The sequence below is a fragment of the Hyaena hyaena genome, unplaced genomic scaffold (genome assembly GCF_003009895.1).
Source record: "Hyaena hyaena isolate Hyena2069 unplaced genomic scaffold, ASM300989v1 scaffold_336, whole genome shotgun sequence".
Lineage (NCBI taxonomy): Eukaryota > Metazoa > Chordata > Mammalia > Carnivora > Hyaenidae > Hyaena > Hyaena hyaena.
In genome coordinates, this window is record NW_024080969.1 from 1,133,552 (window position 1) to 1,155,528 (window position 21,977).

General features: G+C 38.2%; 1 protein-coding gene across 1 annotated transcript in view; it reads left to right on the forward strand.

Annotated features, from left to right (window-relative positions):
• Window positions 1-2,669, forward strand: part of LOC120243326 (hepatitis A virus cellular receptor 1-like) — a 20,348-nt gene extending 17,679 nt beyond the window's left edge. The window contains 2 exon segments of the mRNA XM_039249453.1: window positions 8-313; window positions 315-2,669. Of these exon segments, the coding sequence (XP_039105384.1) occupies window positions 8-313; window positions 315-659 (651 nt within the window). The 3' untranslated portion in view covers window positions 660-2,669.
• Window positions 2,670-21,977: the final 19,308 nt, after the last annotated feature.

Sequence of the window (21,977 nt, forward strand, 5' to 3'; positions counted from 1 at the left end):
TTATAAGCTAAATGGGAGTCTTTTAAAAGGGAATGTGTCCTTGACCATAGAGAATGTGGCTCAGATGGACCGTGGTCTCTACTGTTGCCGTGTTGAACACAGGGGGTGGTTCAATGATATGCAACTCACCCTGTCATTGGAGATAAAGCCAGCTGAGTTCACCAGTGTTCCAACGTCACCTAGGGTCTTTACCTCTACTTCTTCAATGCCAGCACCCATGCAGAACCTCAAGCCAGCGACTTCATCTTCTCCAGTGCAGACAGCAGAAACCCAGCCTACTGCACCACAGGAAACGAGCACAACACAGCCCACCCAATTCACCATTGTACTCTTGCCCAACAGATGGGAATATCACTGTGACACTATCTTCAGATGGCCTTTGGCATAGCAATCAAACTGTGTTGCTAGCACAAAATCCATGGATGACCACCTGTAAGGGACTCTACATTGGAATCTGCATTACTGCTGTGGTATTGCTCACTGTGTTGGTTGTCCTGATTACCGAAAAATATTTATGCATAAGAAACAAGCTGAAAGAACTAAACTTGGTTTCGTTGAGTGACCCTCAGACTGGAGCTTTGCAAAGTGCATCTGAAGTGGGTATGCGAGCAGAAGACAATATCTACATTATCGAGGACAATCTTTACGTCATGGATTAAGACCCAGTGGCCCTCTAAGGGTTTATGCCCTTGACTGCAGAAGACAGTGACAAGATATCACCATGTCAGGGTTCTCTTAAGCTCTAGAATGAATTTTCTGTCAATTTCAAATGATATTCCAATATGTCAGTTATGATGGGTAGACTGAATTTGGTTCATCTGTGTACAGTCAACCTCACTGGTCATATAGTCCATTTTTTTATACTATAACTGGTACAATATTTCTGGTCATTGCAGAGCTTTCTCTCAAACATGAAATGAATACTTTAGGAATGTATATTCTCTTTGGACCCTATGAACCATATATCCATCAAGAATTCTCACTGGTAAGACAGGAGAGGAACTAATACATTGGTCACCAAAGCTGTCAAGAAGAGCAGAGAACTCCAAATGTTATAGTTCTTAGGTTCCCCAAAGCTTTCAAATCATGGGGGTACACAGGCTTTTATTTCCCCTATGGGGAAATAGAAGTGAATGTTATTTTGCCATTGTGGGTAAATCCAATTTCTCATAGCTCTGGAAATATGTGATATTAAGGCTTTCACTAGAACCAATGTGGGTATTTTAGCAGTTAGAAGAAACTAGGGTAGTGAGTGAACTAAGAAGATACCTGGGCAAGAAAATCAGTTGATTTATTACATGCTATTTCTGCTACATATGTTCCATAGTTCCAAGCATTTGTGCCCACAATTGTCATGCTCTCTGAACTAATTTTTAGAATGAAGCAGGGTAGAAATAAATAGAAGAAAAAAAGAGAGAAGGCTAAAAGGCTTTTTGCTTTAGAAAAGTTACTTTGCAAATATAATAGTGTTATTAGAGAATGTTACCAAGTTTCAGTCAAAATTCTAAATTGTCACCAAATTACTGTGATTTTTAAAATTGTTTTGGAAGGATGAGGGTTTCTTTTTTAATAGCAAATCAATTCCAATACTATTCTTTTTTTTTTTTTTTTGACAATTCAGTGAAATTTTTGTTTTTTTCCAAGAGAGTTAAACAAAGGCTAAAAATAAGGACTTTTTAATATCCACAGGCATTTCTACATGAACAGTTAACAAGGTTGGATGTTAATTTCAATCTGAGTAAAACCTGAAACAACTCCTTCTTGGGGTTTAGAGATAAACTATAGTGGTTGAGTAAGGCAAGATGTTTATTTCTAAAGGCAACATCCTTGACATGGTTCTGCAGAGTTCTAGGAAATTAACATGACCTCTGAATAAAAGTTGTATCGGCAAATAATATTATTAAACATGTTACCTTGGGTTTTCCAAGTGCAGCCAAGATCTGACCTGGCCTAAGAAGTTTTGTTTAAACTACAGTGTTTTTCTTTCAAATTCAAGACAACATGCATAAACATGGAGAATTCAGATGAAAGCCTGGATTTGTAGTTTCTCTGGAAAGACCTTGAAATATTGAGCTGAATTCTATAGTCAGGACCCTATTATATGGTGCTACATCCCCTTAGCCCCTAGTCCTTGGCTTTTCTGCCCAGACACACATTTGCTACCTGCTTTGTGATTGGGACTTGGAATTTATAACAGCTCTGCTCTCTTTACCCTTCCTGCAGATTTATGATGGCACATTAAAATTTCTGAGAATCTGGTTAACTTTGTTACTCCAGCATTTCCAAAACTTGCTTGAACCCCATGAATACAAGGACTACTGCCATTTCCAGTCACATTCTGTGAAACGATGTGAAGATGTGTGGGAAAGAAGGTGGTACACAGAATTAGGACTAGGACCTGAGTTCTATTCTTAACTCTTAACAGAAACACTGGATGCCATTAGGGCGAATGTTTCTTGATGCCTACATTTTTTAATCAATCAGGCATAATTATTCCTATAATTATGTCAGTATATAGCAGTAATTCCATGCCATGTTACTCACGAGAGGTCTTTGAAAAGTGAAAAACACTATAGAAATGCAAAAAGTTTTTTTGTTGTTGTTTTTGGTTTTGGTTTTTTTGGTTGATTTTGTAATAATAGAAGATTTAGATTTAGTGCTCAGTAAATAATTTCAATGGTGTTGCATTCCTTATTGGAAGGAATAATGTTTCCTTTTGAAAAGTTGATATAGGGTAATTCAGCTAACTTTATACTGTAGAAAAAATTGCCAATAACTGAGGATGAATAGGTGAGCAGGTAGGAGGGGGAAGTATTTAGTTAATATTAAATTCTTTTCTGTGCATATATCCATCTTATAAAATATATTGACTTGTTTTCACTGCTTGGGGACAATTGAGGTTCCATTTTCTACAAACTGACTTGACAGTTTGGTTTAAGACACTGGTGTAAGATATTTAAACTTGGGAAATTTTGCACATCTTTAAGAAGTAGCAGAAATGTTTCACTAAGGGCTGTGAAGATAATGTTGGGAGTACATGAAAGTATGAGGGACTCTTTGGGACTAGTTTCATTTGTATGTACGCTCATTAATAAAAGAGATTTTCGCTTTTATTTTGAAAATGACTTGTTGCTCTCTTAGGCTCATCTGTTAGTTGGAGCCTAGCATGTTCAACTTGCTGCAGGCTCCCAGAACAAGGGCAAGTAGGGCAAGTTTTGAAAGTCAAGTGTGCCCAGCACTCCTCTAAACATCAGGGGTAGAGCAGAGAACAACCTTGAAATACAGTTCTTGAGGAACTCCAGCTTTGTAGGGAAGAGACTCTCAAATCATTGATTCTAATGCAGAGGAGAAAAAGAATATGGTGGGAGCAGAGCTCCTCAGTTGTGGCATTTTGGGCCTGATAACCCTTCGTTGTGGAGGCTGTCCTGTGCATTGTAAGATATTTAGCAGCATCTCTGTCCTCTATGCACTGGAGGAGACAGATGGGCCCCTCTAGCTGTGACAACTATAAATGTCTCCTGAGAGGCAATACCACCTCTGGTTGAAAGCCAACGTGAGAGAGATACCTGGAGGATGTGGGCGGTGTGGGGAACGGTGTCGCCTTAGTGGGGTTGGTTACAAGCTGCTGCTGGGTAAGAGGTGACATTTAGGTTGAAACCAAATGAATGTGTGGGCAGCAGGCTCTTCAGGGAGTCCACCAAATGCAAAGACCTGAATTAGGAAGAGGCCTGTGTATTAAGAGAGAGAGAGAGCAGGGTATGTTCTGAGGACTAAAAAACCAGTATGGCTGCAGCAGTGCGTGAAGAGGACTGGAAAGAACTGACACTGGAGAAATGGACCTGATGACTGGCAAGATTCTAGATGAAAAGGACTCTAGGAACACATGTGTTGGAGAAGAATCCCTCTCTTCGAAAACAAAGCACTTTTGTATATTACGGGTTAAATCTGGTTTCCATCACTGAATTATATTTTATTTTTTTCAAATGTTTATTTATTTTGAAAGAGAGAGAGCAAGAGAGGGGCAGAGAGAGGGAGACAGAGAATCCCAAGCAGGTTCCATGCTGTCAGCTTGGAGCCTGACACAGGGTTAGAACCCATGAACCATGAGATCATGACCTGAGCCAAAACCAAGAGTGGGCTGTTTAACTGACTGAGCCACCCAGGTGCCCCTCCAAATTATATTTTAATGTGCATTCATGTGCTCCAGTGACACTGTTTTCAGAACAGATCTGGGTGTCTCAGTTGTTTAAGCGTCTGACTCTTGGTTTCAGCTCAGGTCATATGATCTCACAGTTTGTGGGTTCGAACCCTGAGCCTGCTTGGGATTCCGTCTCCCTCTCTCTCTCTGCTCCTCCCCTGCTCTCTCTCTTTCTCTCTCTCTCAAAATAAATAAATAAACACTAAAAATATAAAAAGCCAGTTTGGTTGGGGTAACAAAAGAAGAGGAAGGAGAAGGGAAGATGGGTATATCCTAGCAGTGAGGGTCTTTCTACAGGGCTTTGTGAGGGCACCCAGGCCCTGCAAGAGGGATCCTGGAAGAACATGATAAGGTGCCATGCAGTGTTCAGTAGTAGGTGGTGCAGGGATGCCTTCAGTTGGCCAATGATGGATTTTTAAACTAGTTTTGATGTGCACTTTTAGGCAACAGTGCATTAAAACCATGATTTCATGGATATTGTTTAGGATGACTACAGTTTTAAAGTTAATTACTCTAAAACAACTTGAGTGAACAATAGCAAAGCATCAGTGTGAGTTTAGCAAAGGTTATGCAGATACATGAAGTCTGGGAAGCAATAGGTTAGATCAGCTGGGAGGTTGTTCAAATATAGACTTCAGGACCTCCCTCCTAGAGATTCAGATCTGTAAGACGGGTGTGACCTAAGAATTTATTCTTTGTTTAAATTACAGAAGACCAGCTACTACGAATTACTTAACATTTCAATCAAAATATTCAGATTTCCCGAAAGAGTATGTAGAAATAAGAACATGTAATGGTCCTTCATTTCTACTACTTTCTTTTTTTAAGTTTATTTATTTATTTTGAGACAGAGACAGAGAGAGAGGGAGCACAAGTAGGGAAGGGTCAGAGAGAAGAAGAGACAGAATCCCAAACAGGTGCCACACCAGTGCAGAACCTGATGTGGAGCTTGAACTCACAAACTGCGAGATCATGACAGAAGCTGAGATCAAGAGTCGGATGCTTATCTGTCTGTGCCACGCAGGCACCCCATTTCTGCTTATTTCAGAAGTGAATCTCAGGAAACGAACGTGGCAACTTTATATTTAGAGTGAATGGGTATTTTGATGTCAGTTTTGAAGATAAAATTCCTCAGACTCCCCCAAATACAAGGATGCTGTAAGAAATGTAGGGAAGACGTATTTACTCTCTGCATTTCATAGCCTAGTTTGTGCAGAAATGTTTCTTTTGGGTTCAAAATGCTCTCTAGAAGGAAAGAAATAGCAAAATCGATCGTTTGTTCTTCGTCTGATCAAGGTCCTTTATCAGTTGGTTGTGGGCCGCTTTGGGTACACGTCCTCCCAAAACCTGGTTTCTTCTTTGACTCTTGGTGACGTCAGATTATCTGAGGAAATATAACAGAAGGACATTCCTCAACACACTGCAAAGGAAATGACAGGTGACACAAATAAGTAGCTTTGATGTGGAACGTGAGCATGGTGTCTGTAGGGCTGTGGGAGGGGCCAATAATTAGGACCCCCCAGGAATCTAATTATAAAGTTCCTTTGGGGATTCTCAAGGGCCCTTCCAACTCTGACTTGGAGTCATTGGTTGCATATAGTGTCTTTCTCCACTCCCACCAATCCTTTCTCCAACATCCCTGCCCCCCTCCAGGCCATTGGAATAATATAAGGAACCAAGATCTGATTGTGTAATGTGTTAACTGAAAAACTCCCACTGCTCTCCAGTGGGTAAAAGCCTAACTTTGTAGTAGGCCTGTTAGAGCATCTTCCTTGTCTGCAACATGCAGCCCCTCTCTGCCATGCTCCAGCACACAGAAATGCCTCAGATACTCTCTACTCTGCAGGTCAACTCACCTTCCAGGAATGCTTGTCTCTTCCCTCTCCACTGAGTATGTCATTTCTCAAGGTTCAGCTTAAATGCTACCTCTTCAGCCTTTCTGCACCTCATCTTCCCAGACAGAATTAAACCCATCTTATGAATACTTCTGTGCAGCCCTTTCTATGTCACTTGGTGAATATAATGGAGTGCCTCCCCTATGCCAAGCCTGGTGCTAATGCCTAGCTCAGCTCAGTCTGCATGAGGCCAGGGCATGTGTGACATCTTTGGGTGAATTACAAACAGGCCCCCTCTTCCTTCTGGCTGACATAGCCCTGAGCCAGGGCCAAGATTGTCCAATTGAGTCTGTACAAAGTACTACAACCATAAATAATGACCCTATAACTTAGTCCTTTGTATTAAAGGAATTTCAGTCCAATGACGCCTTTTATAGGTCTTCAGAATAAATTGTCTGAAAGAACATTTCCTAGAACCTTGGTGTATGTGCTACAATGGGGTGGGGAAGGGAAGAGTGTCTTTAAAACTCTTTTAGGAGATAGAAACAACTGTGTTCATATGTCTGGGTGGAGTGTAGGAGTCTGTGTGAATCTCTGAGGTCAGTAATTTGCAACCTTGGCTGTAAATTATAATCACCTGAGAAGCTTGGCCAACCTACCTGTGCCCAGGCCAATTGAATCAGAATCTCAGGAGGTAGGGCCCAAATAGCATAGTCGTTCAGTCTTCCCAGGTGATTTCACTGTATAGCTGAGGTTGCAAACCACTGACTTAGAGAGGGGGGAGCGAAAATGACAGCATGTTTTCTTGTTCTGTGTGACAAGTGCTCTGGAAAACATAAAACACTACAAACTAAAACAAAAAAATCTCAACGATGGGCTGGAGCAGGTGAACAACCACTAGGAAAGGGCATGCCGCTGGGTAACAGTGGATTTGTCCTACATCTGGCCTCCATGGCAACAGAATTATATTGGCAGCCCTGGGGACAAGAAGTCTGGACGTTGCTTCACTTTTGTAAAGCTTCTCAGGAAGTTGGCCCATGGCTGTCTAGCTGACTGTCTCTGGGCTTCCTAAGAACTAAATGTTTTCTTCCACAAGTTGTAAGAATAAGCAAAGAAGAAAATCCCCTTTGGCCTGTGAGGAAATGCTCTAAGGTAAACTTCTCTGTTTTGTACTGTGGATTGCTGAGATGGTGTTTGCTCTATCTGGCAGTTTCTGCACCTGCTTGAACCTAAAAAATACTTGGATGAGGACTGATTCACACATTTCTCAATAGACTTTATTTTTTTTAGAGCAGTTTTAGGCTCACAGAAATATTGAGTGGAAAGTACAGAGAGTTCCCACATAGCCACCTTCCTCTCCCTAAACACGCATTTTCCTCCACCATTAACAGCTCTCTTGAATGTGGTACATTTGGTACAACCGATGAACCAACACTGACATATCATTATCAATTGAAGTCCATAGTTTACATAAGTGTTGACACTTTGCATTGTGAATCATAAGAGCTTGGGAAAATGTATAAGGATATGTAGCTACCATTATAATATCATACAGAATAGTTTTATTGCCCTAAAAATCTCTTATACTCCACTAATTCTTCCCTCACCCCCCCCCCCAAAAAAAAAAAACCTGGGATAACCACTAACCTTTTTATTGTCTCCATAGTCTCACCTTTTCCAGTATGTTATCTGGTTGGAATTATATAGTATGTAGCTTTTTCAGATTGACTTCTTTCACTAATCCACATGAGTTTAAGGTCCCTCTATTTCTTTTTGTGGCTTCATAGCTAATTTCTTTTTATTGTGAAATGATAGTTCACTGTTTATATGTACCACAGTATGTTTACTCACTGACCAATAGAAGGACATCTTGGTTGCTTCCAAGTTTGGGCAATTATGAATAAAGTTGCTATAAATATCCAAGTGCAGATGAAGGACCATGTTTGCATGGTAAGAGTAGATTTAATTTTGTAAGAAGCTATTAAATGGTCTTCGGAAGTGGCTATACCATTTTGTATTCCCATCAGCAGTGAATGAGAGTTCCTGTTGTTCCACATCCTTCCCAGAAGTGGGTGTTGAACTTCAGCTGTTCTAGTAGGTATATAGTAACACCATTGTTGTTTTCATTAGCATTCTCCAATAACATCTGATGTTGAACATGTTTTTATGTTATTTGCCATCTACATACCTTCTTTGGTGAGGTATCTATTCAGATACCTCACCATTTTTTAAATCGGGTTGTTCATTTTCTTACTGTTGAGTTTTAAATGTTATTTGCATATTTTGCATTTTGGTTTTTCATCAGGTATGTCTTTTGCAAATATTTTCTCCCTATCCATGGCTTGTCTTCTCATCCTCTTGACAATATCTTTTGAAGAGTGGGAATATTTAATTTTAGTGAAGTTCACCGCATCATGGTTTTTCTTTCATGGATCATGTGTTTGGTCTTGTTTCTAAAAAGTCATTGCCATACCTAAGGTCAGCCAGATTTTTTCCTATGTTACCTTCTAGGAGTTTTATAATTTGGCAATTTATATTTTGAACTATGATCAATTTTGAGTTAATTCTTTTGAAGGGTGTAAGGTCTGAACCTAGATTGGGATTTTCCCTTGTGGACATCCAGTTGTTCTAGCACCATATGTTGAAAAAACAATGCTTTCTTCATTGAATTGCCTTTGCTCCTTGTCAAAGAGCTAGTGACTATATCAATGTTGTTCTTTTTCTTGGCTCTATATTTTGCCCATTTGTTTATTTGTCTATCCTCTGGTTAATAGAACACTGTCTTGATTGCTGTGGCTTTATAATAAAGCTTAAGTAGTGTCAATTCTCTGACTTTGTTCTTCAGTATTATGTTGACTACTCTGAGTCTTTTACCTCTCTCTAGACACTTTATTATTATTATTTTTTTTAATTTTTAAATATTTTATTTCTAGGAGAGAGAGAGACAGCGTGAGCAGGGGAGGGTCAGAGAGAGAGGGAGTCACAGACTGAAACAGGCTCCAGGCTCTGAGCTGGCAGTCAGCACAGAGCCCGATGCGGGGCTCGAACCCACGAACCGCGAGATCATGACCTAAGCGGAAGTCGGACGCTTAACCGACTAAGCCACCCAGGCACCCCACTCTCTCTAGACACTTTAGAATCAGTTTGTCAATCTCTACTAAATTACTTTCTGGGATTTTGATTGGGATTGCATTGAGCCTATAGATCAAGCTGGGAGGAACTGATATTTTAACAATATTCAGTCTTCTGATCCATGAACATGAAATATCTGTCCATTTATTTAATTCTTTTGATTTTTTTCATCAATTTTGTAGCTTTCCTCATATATATCTTATACAAATTTTGTTAGATTTATATCTAAGTATTTCATTTTTTGGTATTAATATAGATGGTTTTTATATAGAAAAGCAATAGACTTTGGATATTAACTTTGTATCTTGCAACCTTGCTGTAATGGATTATTCTAGCAATTTTTTTAAGTGAATTCTTTTGGATTTCCTATGTAGACAATCATGTCACATGTGAACAAAAGAGTCTTATTTCTTCCTTCCCCATCTATATATCTTTTATTTCTTTTTTTGTCTTTTGCATTGGCTAGGACTTCCAGTATCATGTTGAAAAGGAGAGGGCATACCTTTCTTTGTTCCTGATCTTAGTGGAAAAGCATCTTGTTTGGGCTTTGAACAAGGACCATGATTATGAGACCTTTTTAAGAGGTCTTGATATATGTTAATTCCAATGTCATCTATATCTCCAATCTTCTGCTATCTATTGGAACCTTCCCCTCTGACTGTGAGTACAACAAACAAAAGCCCATAACAACTTTCCCTTGACCCTTTAACCTCTGGCTGCTCTCCTTTCTCTTTTCTTTACTTCTGAGTCAAACTTCTCTGTTCCAAATATTTATTTCCATGCCTCCCCTTTACTCCTTAAACTAATGCAATCTGGTTTCTGGCTCCACTCCTTCAATGAAGCCATTAAGCAATAGTTCAGTGTTAAGTGTAGTGGCTATTTCTTAATCTTTATCATACTTGACCTTTTTGTAGCATTTGACCCCACTAACTGAACCATGCTTCTTAAAACTTTCTCCTCCTTTTCTTTTCAGGGAGTGGTTCAGTTTATCCTGATTTTCTCCCTATTCTGTGTTCTTAGTATCTGTGGCTGGATCTTTGTTATCTCTCTCCTTGAATGTTAACGTGCCCCAGGATTCCATCTACCACTTGCTTCTTTTTTGAGCTCTTCTCCGCATTTACTGGAGATCCCCAAGTTTCTATTATAGTCAGATCTCTCTCTTTAGCTTCAGACTGAGTTGTGAGAGTTACATTATCAATGTTTATTGTAGTGTAGTGGTGAGCAGATTACACACAATTTAGTAGTAGAAAATCTCATTCCATAAATGGAGAAATTGAGTTCAGAGGCTGACAATTGGAAAGTTCTAGAAACAGAATGTGATTCCATCCATTTTGATTCTAGAGTTGTGCTATCCATTAAGTTAGCTACTAGCCATATATGGTTGTTTTACATTTCATTTTACATTTACATTGGTCATTTACATTTACGTTGGTCAATTTTTTAAATGTTGATTAGCCCCACACCCTGGAAATAAACCCCATTTGGTCATAGCATAGAATTCTATTTATATGTTGCTGATTTCTATTTTATAATATTCTGTCAAAGATTTGTGTGGCTGTGTTCTTGAGGGATATTGGTGTGTAGTTTTCTTTTTTGTATGTCTTTGTCTGTTTATCAGGTTAATACCAGCTTCATGAAATGAATTGGAGATGTTTCCTCCTCTTCCTTTTTTTTTTTTTTTTTGAGAATATTATGTGGAATTGATATTAATTCATCTTTAAATGTTTGTTAAAATTTTCCAATGAAACTATTGGGCATGGAGATTTCTTTTGGAGAAACTTCTTAAAGTCATGAATTAAATTTGCTTTAATATTTATAGGGCTATTCAAATTACCTATTTCATATTGGGTGACTTGTGAAATTTGTGTTTCCTGAGGAATTGATTCATTTTATCTAAGTTGTCAGATTTATCTGGGTAGAGTTGCTCTTAGTAGTTCTTTATATTAAGGGAGGGCTATCAGTTGTATCCCCAGGTTCATTTGTGATATTGGTAATTTGTGTCTTCTCTGTTTTTTCCTTCCTTCCTTCCTTCCTTCCTTCCTTCCTTCCTTCCTTCCTTCCTTCCTTCCTCCCTTCCTTCCTTCCTTCCTTCCTCCCTTTCTTCCTTCCTTCCTTCCTTTCTTCCTTCCTTCCTTCCATCTGTCTTGCTTGAAGTTTGTCAATGTCATTGTTCTTTCAAAGAACCATCTCTTTGACTAATTTCCATTATTGTTTTTCTGTTTTAGATTTCATCAATTTTTGTGTCTGTATTTGTTATTTTCTTCCTTCTTTTGGCTTGAGTTTCTTTTTCTCATCTTTTTGCATGTTCTGGAGTAGGAGCTTAGATTACTAATTTGAAATTTTTCCCCGTTTCTAATGTATGCTTTAGTGCTATAAAAATTCCTCTCCCCATTGCTTTAGCTGTGTCTCACAAGTTCCAACATGGTTTTTATGAGGTTCAATGTATACATGTATGTATGTATGTATGTATGTATTTTACTTCTTTGAGAGATCCTCTTTGATACATGGTTTTATTTAGAAGTGTGTTCTTTAGTTCCCAAGTGTTTGGAGACTTTCCTGGTATCGTTCTGTTATTGGTTTCTAGTTTGATTTCACAGTGGACAGAGAACTTACTCTATATGATTTCAACTTTTAAAAATTTGTTGAGGTTTGTTTAATGACCCAGGATATTGCCTATCTTGGCATATGTTCTGTGATAACTTGAAGAGAATGTGTATTCTGTTGTTGATGGATATTTGTAAGTGTTGATTAGATCTTGTTGTGGAGTTCTATATCCTTGCTGATTTCATGCCCAGTTATTCTTTCAGTTATTGAGAGAGGAGTTGTGAAGTCTCCACCTGTAATTGTGAATTTTTCTACTTCTTTTAGTTCTGTCAGTTTTTGCTTCACATATTTTACAGCTCTATTTGGTGCATATACATTTAGGATTGCTATGTCTTGCTGGATGGGTCATTGTCCTTTTCTGCCTCTGGTAATATACTCTGAAGTATACTTTAGATGATGGTAATATAACCATTCATGCTTTCTTGGATTAATGTTTAGATTAGTGTTTGCTTGGTAGTATCTATATTAGTTTGCCAGAACTGCCATGACAAAATACTATAGATTGGGTGGCTTCAAAAAATATATTCTCTCACAATTCTAGAGGGAGGAATCTGAGATCAAGGTGTCAGCAAGCAGGTTTGGTTTTCTCCGAGGTATCTTTGGCTTGCAGATGGCTGCTAAGTCTCACTATGTCTTCACTTTGTCATCCCTTTAAGTATTTTTGTATCTTATTCCCTCTTCTTATAGGGACGCCTCTTATAGTCATATTGTATTAGGGCCAGCCTCTAATTTTAATTTAATTGCCCCCTTCAAGAACCTGTTGCCAAATACTGTTACAGTCTGCGGTGCTGAAGGTTAGGGTTTCAACCTGAATTTGGGAGCAATACAATTTAGCCCATAGCAGTATATTTTTCTATCCTTTTATTTTCAACCTGCTGATCCATGTATATTTGAAGTATAAATAGCATGTAAACTGACCATGCTTTTTAATCCACTCTTCCAATCTCTCCTTTTTAATTGAGGTATTCAGACCATTTTCACTTAATGTAATTCTTGATACGTTAGGACTTAAGTCTCCCATTTTATAATTTGTTTCTAAACTTGTTGTTTCTTTTCTATTTTCTTTTTCTTGACTTCTTGTGGGTTATTTGGCTGTTTTTTATGATTCCACTTTGATTTATCTGTCATGTTTTTGAGCATGTCTCTTTGTATAGATTTTTAGTGGTTTCTCTATTTATTGTATAATATGTGCATAACTTGCCACAGTCTACTAGTGTCAATATTTTATCAGTTTGGATGAAGTATAGAAACTTAATCTCCCTTTACCTCCTCCCACTTATAATTGTGTTAAGTATTTCCTCCACATTAATTAAGAACTTTTTCATCTGAGAACATCTTTATTTCCTCTTTATTCTTGACCATCTTTTTCTTTTTTTTGAGGCTTAATCATTTAGGTGTCTTTAATATTTGCCAAAAATAGCAGGTGACAAGACCAGACACATGTGCACGTGCACACACGTTTGTTTAAATAAGAAGAGACCCTGACAAACTCAGTAGAGATGTAAAAACTTGCCATCCCCATTGGTTTGCTCTCTGAATTTTTTTTTTATAAATGGTTTATTGTCAACTTGGTTTCCATATAACACCCAGTGCTCATCCCAACAAGTGCCCTCCTCCATGCACATCTTCCCCCTCCCCCCTGCACACCCATCAGTCTGCAGTTTGGCAACCAACGAAATGGGAAAAGATAGTTGCAAATGACATATCAGATAAAGGGTTAAAATCCAAAATCTATAAGGAACTCACCAAACTCCACACCTGAAAAACAACAACCCAGTGAAGAAATGGGCAGAAGATATGAACAGACACTTCTCCAAAGAGGACATCCAGATGGCCAACAGACACATGAAACGATGCTCAGCATCCCTCCTCATCAGGGAAATACAAATCAAAACCACACTGAGATACCACCTCACACCAGTCAGAGTGGCTAAAATGAGCAAATCAGAGAACTCTAGATGCTGGCGAGGATGTGGAGACATGGGCACCCTCCTACACTGTTGGTGGGAATGTCAACTGGTGCAGCCCCTCTGGAAAACAGTGTGGAGGTTCCTCAAAAAGTTAACAGTAGAACTCCCCTAGGACCCAGCAATAGCACTGCTAGGAATTTACCCAAGGGATATAGGAGTGCTGAGGCATAGGAGCACATGTACCCCAGTGTTCATAGCAGCACTCTCAACAATAGCCAAAACATGGAAAGAGCCTAAGTCTCCATCAACGGACAAATGGATCAAGAATATATGGTTTATCTATACAATGGAACACTACATGGCAATGAGAAAGAATGAAATCTGGCCATGTGTAGCAACATGGATGGACCTTGAGGGTGTTATGCTGAGCGAAATAAGTCAGGCAGAGAAGGACAACTACCATATGTTTCACGTATAGGAGGATTAGGAGGAATTTAACGGAGGACCAAGGGGGAGAAGAATGGGGAAATATTCTTGACCATCTTTTTGCCAGATATAGCATTCATGTTTGAAGTTGTTTCTTTATCACATGAAAATGTGTCACTTCCTTTGACCTTCATGGTGTCAGATGAGAAATCCACTGTTACTCAAATGAGCATTTCCCCCAAAAACAATGATTCATTTCTCTCTTGCTGCTTTCAAGATTTTTTTCTTTGTCTTTAACTTCAGAAATTTGACTGTGTGTGTGTGTGTGTGTGTGTGTGTGTGTGTTTAAGTAATTATTTTCTGATTTCTCTCGTTTAAGATTTTCTCAGCTTCTTGGATCTATAAGTTTTTTTCCTGCCTAAGTGAAAAGTTTGTAGCCATTATTTCTTACCATTGTTTCAGTTCTACTCTTTCTGTTCTCTCCTTCTGGAACTCCAGTGATATGAATGTTAGTTAGCTCTTTTGTTTTAGTTGTTCAGGTTGCTAAGAATCTGTATTTGTTTGTTTGTTATTGTTGTTGTTTTAGTCTTTTTTTCTCTCTGTCACATAGATTGCCTAAATTCCATTAATCTGTTCTCAGGCTCTCTGCTTCTCTTCTCCATTATCTCTATTCTAGTATTGAGCCCATCTATAAAGCTCTTATTTCAGTTATTTTATTTATTATAATTTTCAATTCCATGATTGCCATTTGGTTCATCTTTGTAACTTTTATTTCTTTGTTCACAGTCCTAGACATTTTTAGGAACACACATGCTTCTTATTTAAGTCTTTCACCATACGTCTCTAAAATAGGAAATAAAACTTGTATGTAATCACCATCATTGCACCTATAAAACCAGTGATAATTCTTTTTGTTTTTAAAGTCTATTTATTTATTTAGAGAGAGAGAGGGAAAGAGAGCATGAATGGAGGGAGAGAGAAAGGGAGAGATGGAAAGAGAGAATCCCAAGTCAGTTCCACACTGTCAGTGCAGAGCCTGGTGTGGGGCTCGATCCCATGACCCTGGGATCATGACCTGTGTCAAAATCAAGAGTCAGAAGCTTAACTGACTGAGCTACCCAGGTGCCCCAAACCAGTGATAATTCTTTATTACCAGTCTAAATTTGAATTTCACTGATTTCCCCCAAATGTCTGTTTATAATTGATTCATCCAAATTAGTATCCAAACAAGATCTATAGACTTCATTCTGTTGCTTTGTCTTTTAAGTTTCTTCTCATCTAGAATAGTGACTCCTCATTTTTTCCATGCCATTGACTTGTTGAAATACTAGATAAACAGTTCTTTAAAATATCCCAATTTGTTGGCTTTTCAGATTGTTTCATTTCCTGTAAACTGGACATTAAAGATAAATGTTTGATTAGATCAGATTTCAATATTTTTGCAAAAAATATTTCATAAGAGGTGTTATTAAAGTGTTATTTCTAGTAGTAACAAATTGAGGTGTAGAACCTAACTATCTAGTAAAGGGGACTTATTTAAATAATGATGACAGGGGCATCTGTGTGACTTAGTTGGTTGAGCTTCCCACTCTTGATTTAGGTAGAGGTCATGATCTCAGGGTCATTGGAGTGAGCCCCGTGTCCAGCTCTGAGCTAAGTGTGGAGCCTGTAAGATTCTCTCTCTTACCTTCTGGCCCTATCCCTGCTTGTGCTCCCTATCTTTAAAATTAAAAAAAAAAAAAACCACAAAAAATAATTAATAAATAATGGCACATCCATAATGTGGAACCAATACTGAAGACATGAAGAAATATTCAGTAAAAAGAGTGTTTAAATAAAAATTTGAGAATATGACACATGTTCATTTTGGGATAAATGAGGAGAGCTGGTCACCAAAGCTAAGATATGCCCTGTGCGAATATGGATGGTAGGACCTACGTCACAACGCTGTTGGTTAGTGGTGGGATCAGTAAGCTATTCATCCTGTGTTTTCCTTTGTAGGAAATAAAGAAAAGAAAGAGATATCACGATCATTCATTACTTTGTAATAACATTCATATAAAACCACTGGAAGTCATCTTGCAATAAATAATTGAAATAATAATAAAAATAACAAAATTAAAACATTTTAAAAAACATAAGTAAATAACTTAAATGTACACCCCAGAAATAAAACAGTGTTAAGAGGATGTGAACCTCTGTGGCTTCTTGCAGGTTCCTCAATGCTTTCACTCCACCTTCTTTAGAGTCAGGATGCAGAGCAAAACAAAGCAGCACATGACTGGCTTTAGGAGTCTCCTACATCAGAAGCCCAGAATGTGGGAAAGGAGGCAGACAAGACACATTAGAAACAAGATGTGAGGCGCCTGGGCGGCTCACTCGGTTAAGCTTCCGACTCTTGGTTTTGGCTCAGGTCATGATCTTTTTGTGGGTTAAGGCCCCACATCCGGCTCTGCTCTGTTAACACGGAGCCTGCTTGGGCTTCTCTCTCCCCCTCCCTCTCTGAGTGTCTGTCTCTCTCTCTCTCTCAAAATAAATAAATAAACTTTTACAAAAAGGAAACAAAAGGCAAACATCCTTCAGTTTTATAAGTAGGGTTGGGAGCTGCTCCTTTTCAGCCCATGGATTCAGGAAGCCCTCAGCACATGAATGCCCCACCCCATGCCTGGGACACATTGGCCTAGTATCCAGGCATGTCACGTGGACAGCCCTCCCCATGCCCATCGTAAGGGGCACCAGAGGGCAGCCAGGCCACAGCTGTGAAAGGACGGCCTGACTTCTGGAGCCTCACCGTTTCCTCTCTGAGGTCCTTCTTGTAAGCCGCCCCACCTTTCTCAGTTCTTAGTGCCAAAGAAGTCCTCCTCTGGGACCCCCCTCACCATGCCCACATTGGTTCTTACTGTGCATGTATTTTGCAGGAAGCGTCTCTTTAAGGCAGGGTAGGGTGGTGCCCTGGTGTCCCAGCTCTAATTCCATGGAAGAGTCTGGCTCTACCGCTTGCTAACCTGAGTCCTCAAGCAAGTAATTTACAAGCCTGTTTCTTTAAAGTGTCGTTAGAAACGCAGAATGTTGACCTTGAAGGTCTTCCAAATATTTAACATCTGATGGTTGTTTTGCTAGGTTTCCAATGGCGGGTTTTGGGGTTGAATCTGAGGAAGTTTTTTCTCTACTTTCTCCTCACTTCTTTCCAACTAAGTATTTAGCCAAGAAAAGAATTAAAATAACTTAAAGGATATGTATTTTTCCCCTGAACTGTTACGTAAAATTTAACACAGCTTTAAAAAAAAAAAAAAAAGGAACAGATAACAATTACTCTTTTTTCTCTTTGCTTACACCCACTCCCCCGTTTATCAAAGGGAAATCGTTAGCTGAATCTATTCCAAGGTTGTTTCTTTGTGCTCGGTTTAGTTTTACAAGTGCTTAAGAAATATTCCTTACATTTCTATAGAGCTTTACATTTTACAACGTATTTTTACATACTTTGTATAATTCTTTCCCCTTAAGATCTCTGCACTTTTAAAAGCAGCTATACTGAGGTACAATTTACATATAATAAAATTCACTCGTTTTAAGTGTACATCGTATTGACAAATACGTACAATTATGTAAGCACTGCCACATTCAAGATACAGACATTTCTATCACTTCAGTTAAGTTCCCATGTGCCTCTTCTCAAGCAATGCCCTCCCTTCCCTACCAGCCTCCAGCAACTACTGATCTTTTTGCTTATCTCTAGAGTTTTGCCTTGTTTTAGAATTTCATTTGGATGACACCGTAGAGTATGTAGTCTTTTGTGTCTAGGTTTTTCATCTGGCCTAATGTTTTTGAGATTCATCAGTGTTGCTGCATGTATCAGTAGTTTGTTCCTTTTTATTGACTAACTAGCATTTTGGTGTGTGAACATTCCAGTTTTTGACTACTGGGAACAGTGTTATGGACATTTATGTACTTGTATTGGCATATTTTTATTTCTCGTGGGTAAATACCTAAGAGTGAAATTGCCATATCTGCGGCAAGTGTCCATTTAACTTACTCCTAATTATTTATGGGAAGATGTTTTGACTCATCACAAATAATCTACCAGAGGAAGGCAGCTCTTCCTACTTTATAGATAAGGAAATCAAGCACTAGGAAAGTTTGGTGCTTTACTCAAACTTTTCTGCTGTGAAACTTTGGACTCACTAAGACTAGGGCATAGATACCTAGTGTTCATTTGCCTTTTCATTTTTTGTTTTCTTTCTCTTTAGATCTTCTGTTTTACTGTGAGAATGTAAGTTAATTGCACACACAATTTAAAACTGTAGATATGTAAGAAAAAGGAGCCAACAATTGCCTGTTTCCTCCACTCAGAGGGGACCATTGTTAATGCTTTTTTATCACTGCAGGCTCATGTCTGTGTGTGTGTGTGTGTGTGTGTGTGTGTGCGCGCGCGCGCGCGTGTGTGTGTGTTTCTTCCTACAAAGACAGTTAAGATTGTGTGTAATCTTTTGTGTCTTGATTGCCACATTGAATTATGAAGATCATTCTCCTCACTTCTATCCTGAAGCTCTTTTCACATTAATAAAAACACACCTACAACATCCTTTTAAGAGGTTGCTGAATACATCTTTGTATTGATGACTTAGTATGAATTTTTATACTGATGGTGCATGAGAATTGGTTATTTTAGATTTTGTTCTATTATTAGTAATAAGATTATATTCACTTATAAGAATTTATTTGTATCTCTACTTATTTGTAAAGCATGCCTTTGCATTTTGAGATGAATCATTTGACTTTTAGATTTGCTATTCTTCAAAAGTGTTACTTTGATTTCTTTACAAGTGTACTCTAGAGGTATGGGTGAGGGGATTGGGTTCTCTTTGGAAATGAGAAATGGAACTCATCTGAGTGAAGAAATAGGTCTGTTATGTAAGATGCTTAGGTGGTGAGTTTTGTACTTTGTCTCAAATATTTTTTTAATATGAAAAAAAACCCTCCTACCTCACAAAAGAGGAACATTGAGTAAAAATTTGGCAGCAAAGAGTCTGAAAAGAACAAGCTGCCTTTAGCAATGCAACTCCAGAAGTTTCACTTCTGTCTCCTTCTCATCCCTTCCTGAGAGAGAAAACTCTTAAAATGCATGGAGCCAGTTGAAAAGAGCTTCAGTATTAGAGTGGGGGTAGAGCTGATGGCAGAGAAAGAGCCAATTCAGTAACCGGCCAAAATGACAGTGGTAAAAATAATCCAGTTCCTCTCTAAAAGTGTTCATTCCCAAATGATCTCTGTGTAGTTATATGAGCTAAACTTATTCCCCTTGAGTTCCCATAAAGAATACCTCTTCTCAAATTCTCTTTGCCAGAGAAAACGGTAGAGTAAAAAGTCAACAGAGGAGATTAATTCACACTTAAAATTATTTTCCACTTCCGTTGCTTCATTTTCTAAAAAGAGTATTTTAAGAGACCTGAGGTAGGAGGAAGTTTAGATATTATTTAGTTCAGTCTCCTCATTTTATAGATGAGGAAGTAGGTGGAGAATATAATGTTTAGATTTCATTTTGATCTTTGTTTTCTTTTCCTCTAAAGACCTAGTTCTTCAGCTCTGGGTTTCTGTAATGCTTTTTGAAAAGAGTTGTTTCCCTACTCACTCCTTGATCACCTTGACTGGACTGGTTTTTCTAATGGAAAAGTATTTTTTGTCTTTACAGGGTGCAGCATAAACCTCTCAGGACTCGTTCAGTTCAAGAAATGATCTGTTCAACTTCCTTCACTCAACCAACTCCCATTTTCTCTCTCTTTAACCTTCCCTGTTTCCTTCTTTCCTTTTTTAGAAAAAGAAATAGTCTTGTTCCTACAAAGACAAGCTTTTCTTTTCTTTTTTTTAAAAATAGTTTATTGTCTAGTTGATTTCCATATAAAACCCAGTGCTCCTCCCAACAAGTACCCTCCTCCATGCCCAGCACCCCCTTCCCCTCTCCTCCACCTCCATCAACTCTCAGTTTGTTCTCAGCATTCAAGAATCTCTCATGGTTTGCCTCCCTCCCTTTCCCCCACTATTTTTCCCCTTCTTCTCCCCCATGGCCCTCCGTTAAATTCCTCCTAATCCTCCTATATGTGCAAACATATGGTATCTGTCCTTCTCTGCCTGGCTTATTTCACTCAGCATAACACCCTCTAGTTCCATCCATGTTGCTACACATGGCTAGATTTCATTCTTTCTCATCGCCATGTAGTATTCCATTGTGTAGATAAACCACATCTTCTTGATCCATTTGTCCGTTGATGGATACTTAGGCTCTTTCCATGTTTTGGCTATTGTTGAGAGTGCTGCTATGAACACTGGGGTACATGTGCTCCTATGCATCAGCACTCCTATATCCCTTGGGTAAATTCCTAGCAGTGCTATTGCTGGGTCATAGGGGAGTTCTAATGTTAATTTTTTGAGGAACCTCCACATTGTTTTCCAGAGGGGCTGTACCAGTTGACATTCCCACCAAAAGTGTAGAAAGGTGCCCATGTCTCCACATCCTTGCCAGCATCTAGAGTCTCCTGACTTGTTCATTTTAGCCACTCTGACTGGTGTGAGATGGTGTCTCAGTGTGGTTTTGATTTGTATTTCCCTGATGATGAGGTTATGCTGAGCATCGTTTCATGTGTCTGTTGGCCATCTGGATGTCCTCTTTGGAGAAGTGTCTGTTCATGGAAGACAAACTTTTCTTATGTACTCTTTCCCCCTCTTTTGTTTCATTACTTTATTTGTTTTTTTTTTTTTTTTTTTGGAAAGATAATCCATGTTAACTGAATACAAAATAGAAAGTAGTCGCAAACAGTAATCTCTATTTCAGCAAAAATTGTCTGGAAAATATAAAAGTAAGGTATAAATCACATTAGCAAGAAAGATCATATAGTATGTAGTAATTAACAAAAAATGCATGAAATATTTATGAAAAAAAAATGAAACTCTATTAAGGAACACAGGACAACCTGATGTGCCAAGTTAATGAATGGAATGATTTTACATTTGGATATCAATTCTTTTTTAATAAATCAGGTCATTTAGGTCAATTTCAATAAAAATCCAATAGGGATCTTTCCCCCAGTTTTTTTGAGAGGTAATTGCAATATAAGATTGTATTAGTTTTAGGTGTACAACATAACTTAGTATGTGTATATATTGCAAAATGATTACCACAATAGGTTTTGTCAACACCCATTACCTCATGGTTACAAATTTCTTGTGATAAGAAATTTTAGGATCTACCCTTTTAGCAATTTTCAAATATATAATATAGCGTTATTAGCTTCAGTGACTGTGTTGTAAATTACATCCAGAACTTATTTATCTTATAATTGGAAGTTTGTACCTTCTAGCTACCTTCACCCATTTCACTGCACCCCCCCATGCTCCTTGTGGGATCTACTTAAGCACTCAACAACTGATTCTAGAGTCTTCATGAAAGTATAAAATGTAAAATACCAATAATAATAAATAAAATAAAATAAAAACTAAAGTTAGTGGGAATGTTCAGAATCATTTTTTTAATATTAGAAACTGCTACCCACTCATCGTATTAAATAATGTAATAAGACACAAAAACAAGAACACCAACAAAAAGCCCAATGAAACACAATAAATAACACAGAACACACACATGTCTACATACATTTATCTACCTGTCTAATATTCTACATAACTACAGTAGAGATGGCATCACCTACCAATGAAGAAATGATGGATTTTTAGGGGAAAGTAATGAGAAAACTAGTTTATTATATTACAAAATAAAGTTAGGTTTTCTATCTCATACCTCAAATAATGGTGACCTCCAGAGGGATTACAGACCAATTGGCAATGCCAAACTCTAAAGTTAGTAAAAAAAAAAAAAAAGTATAG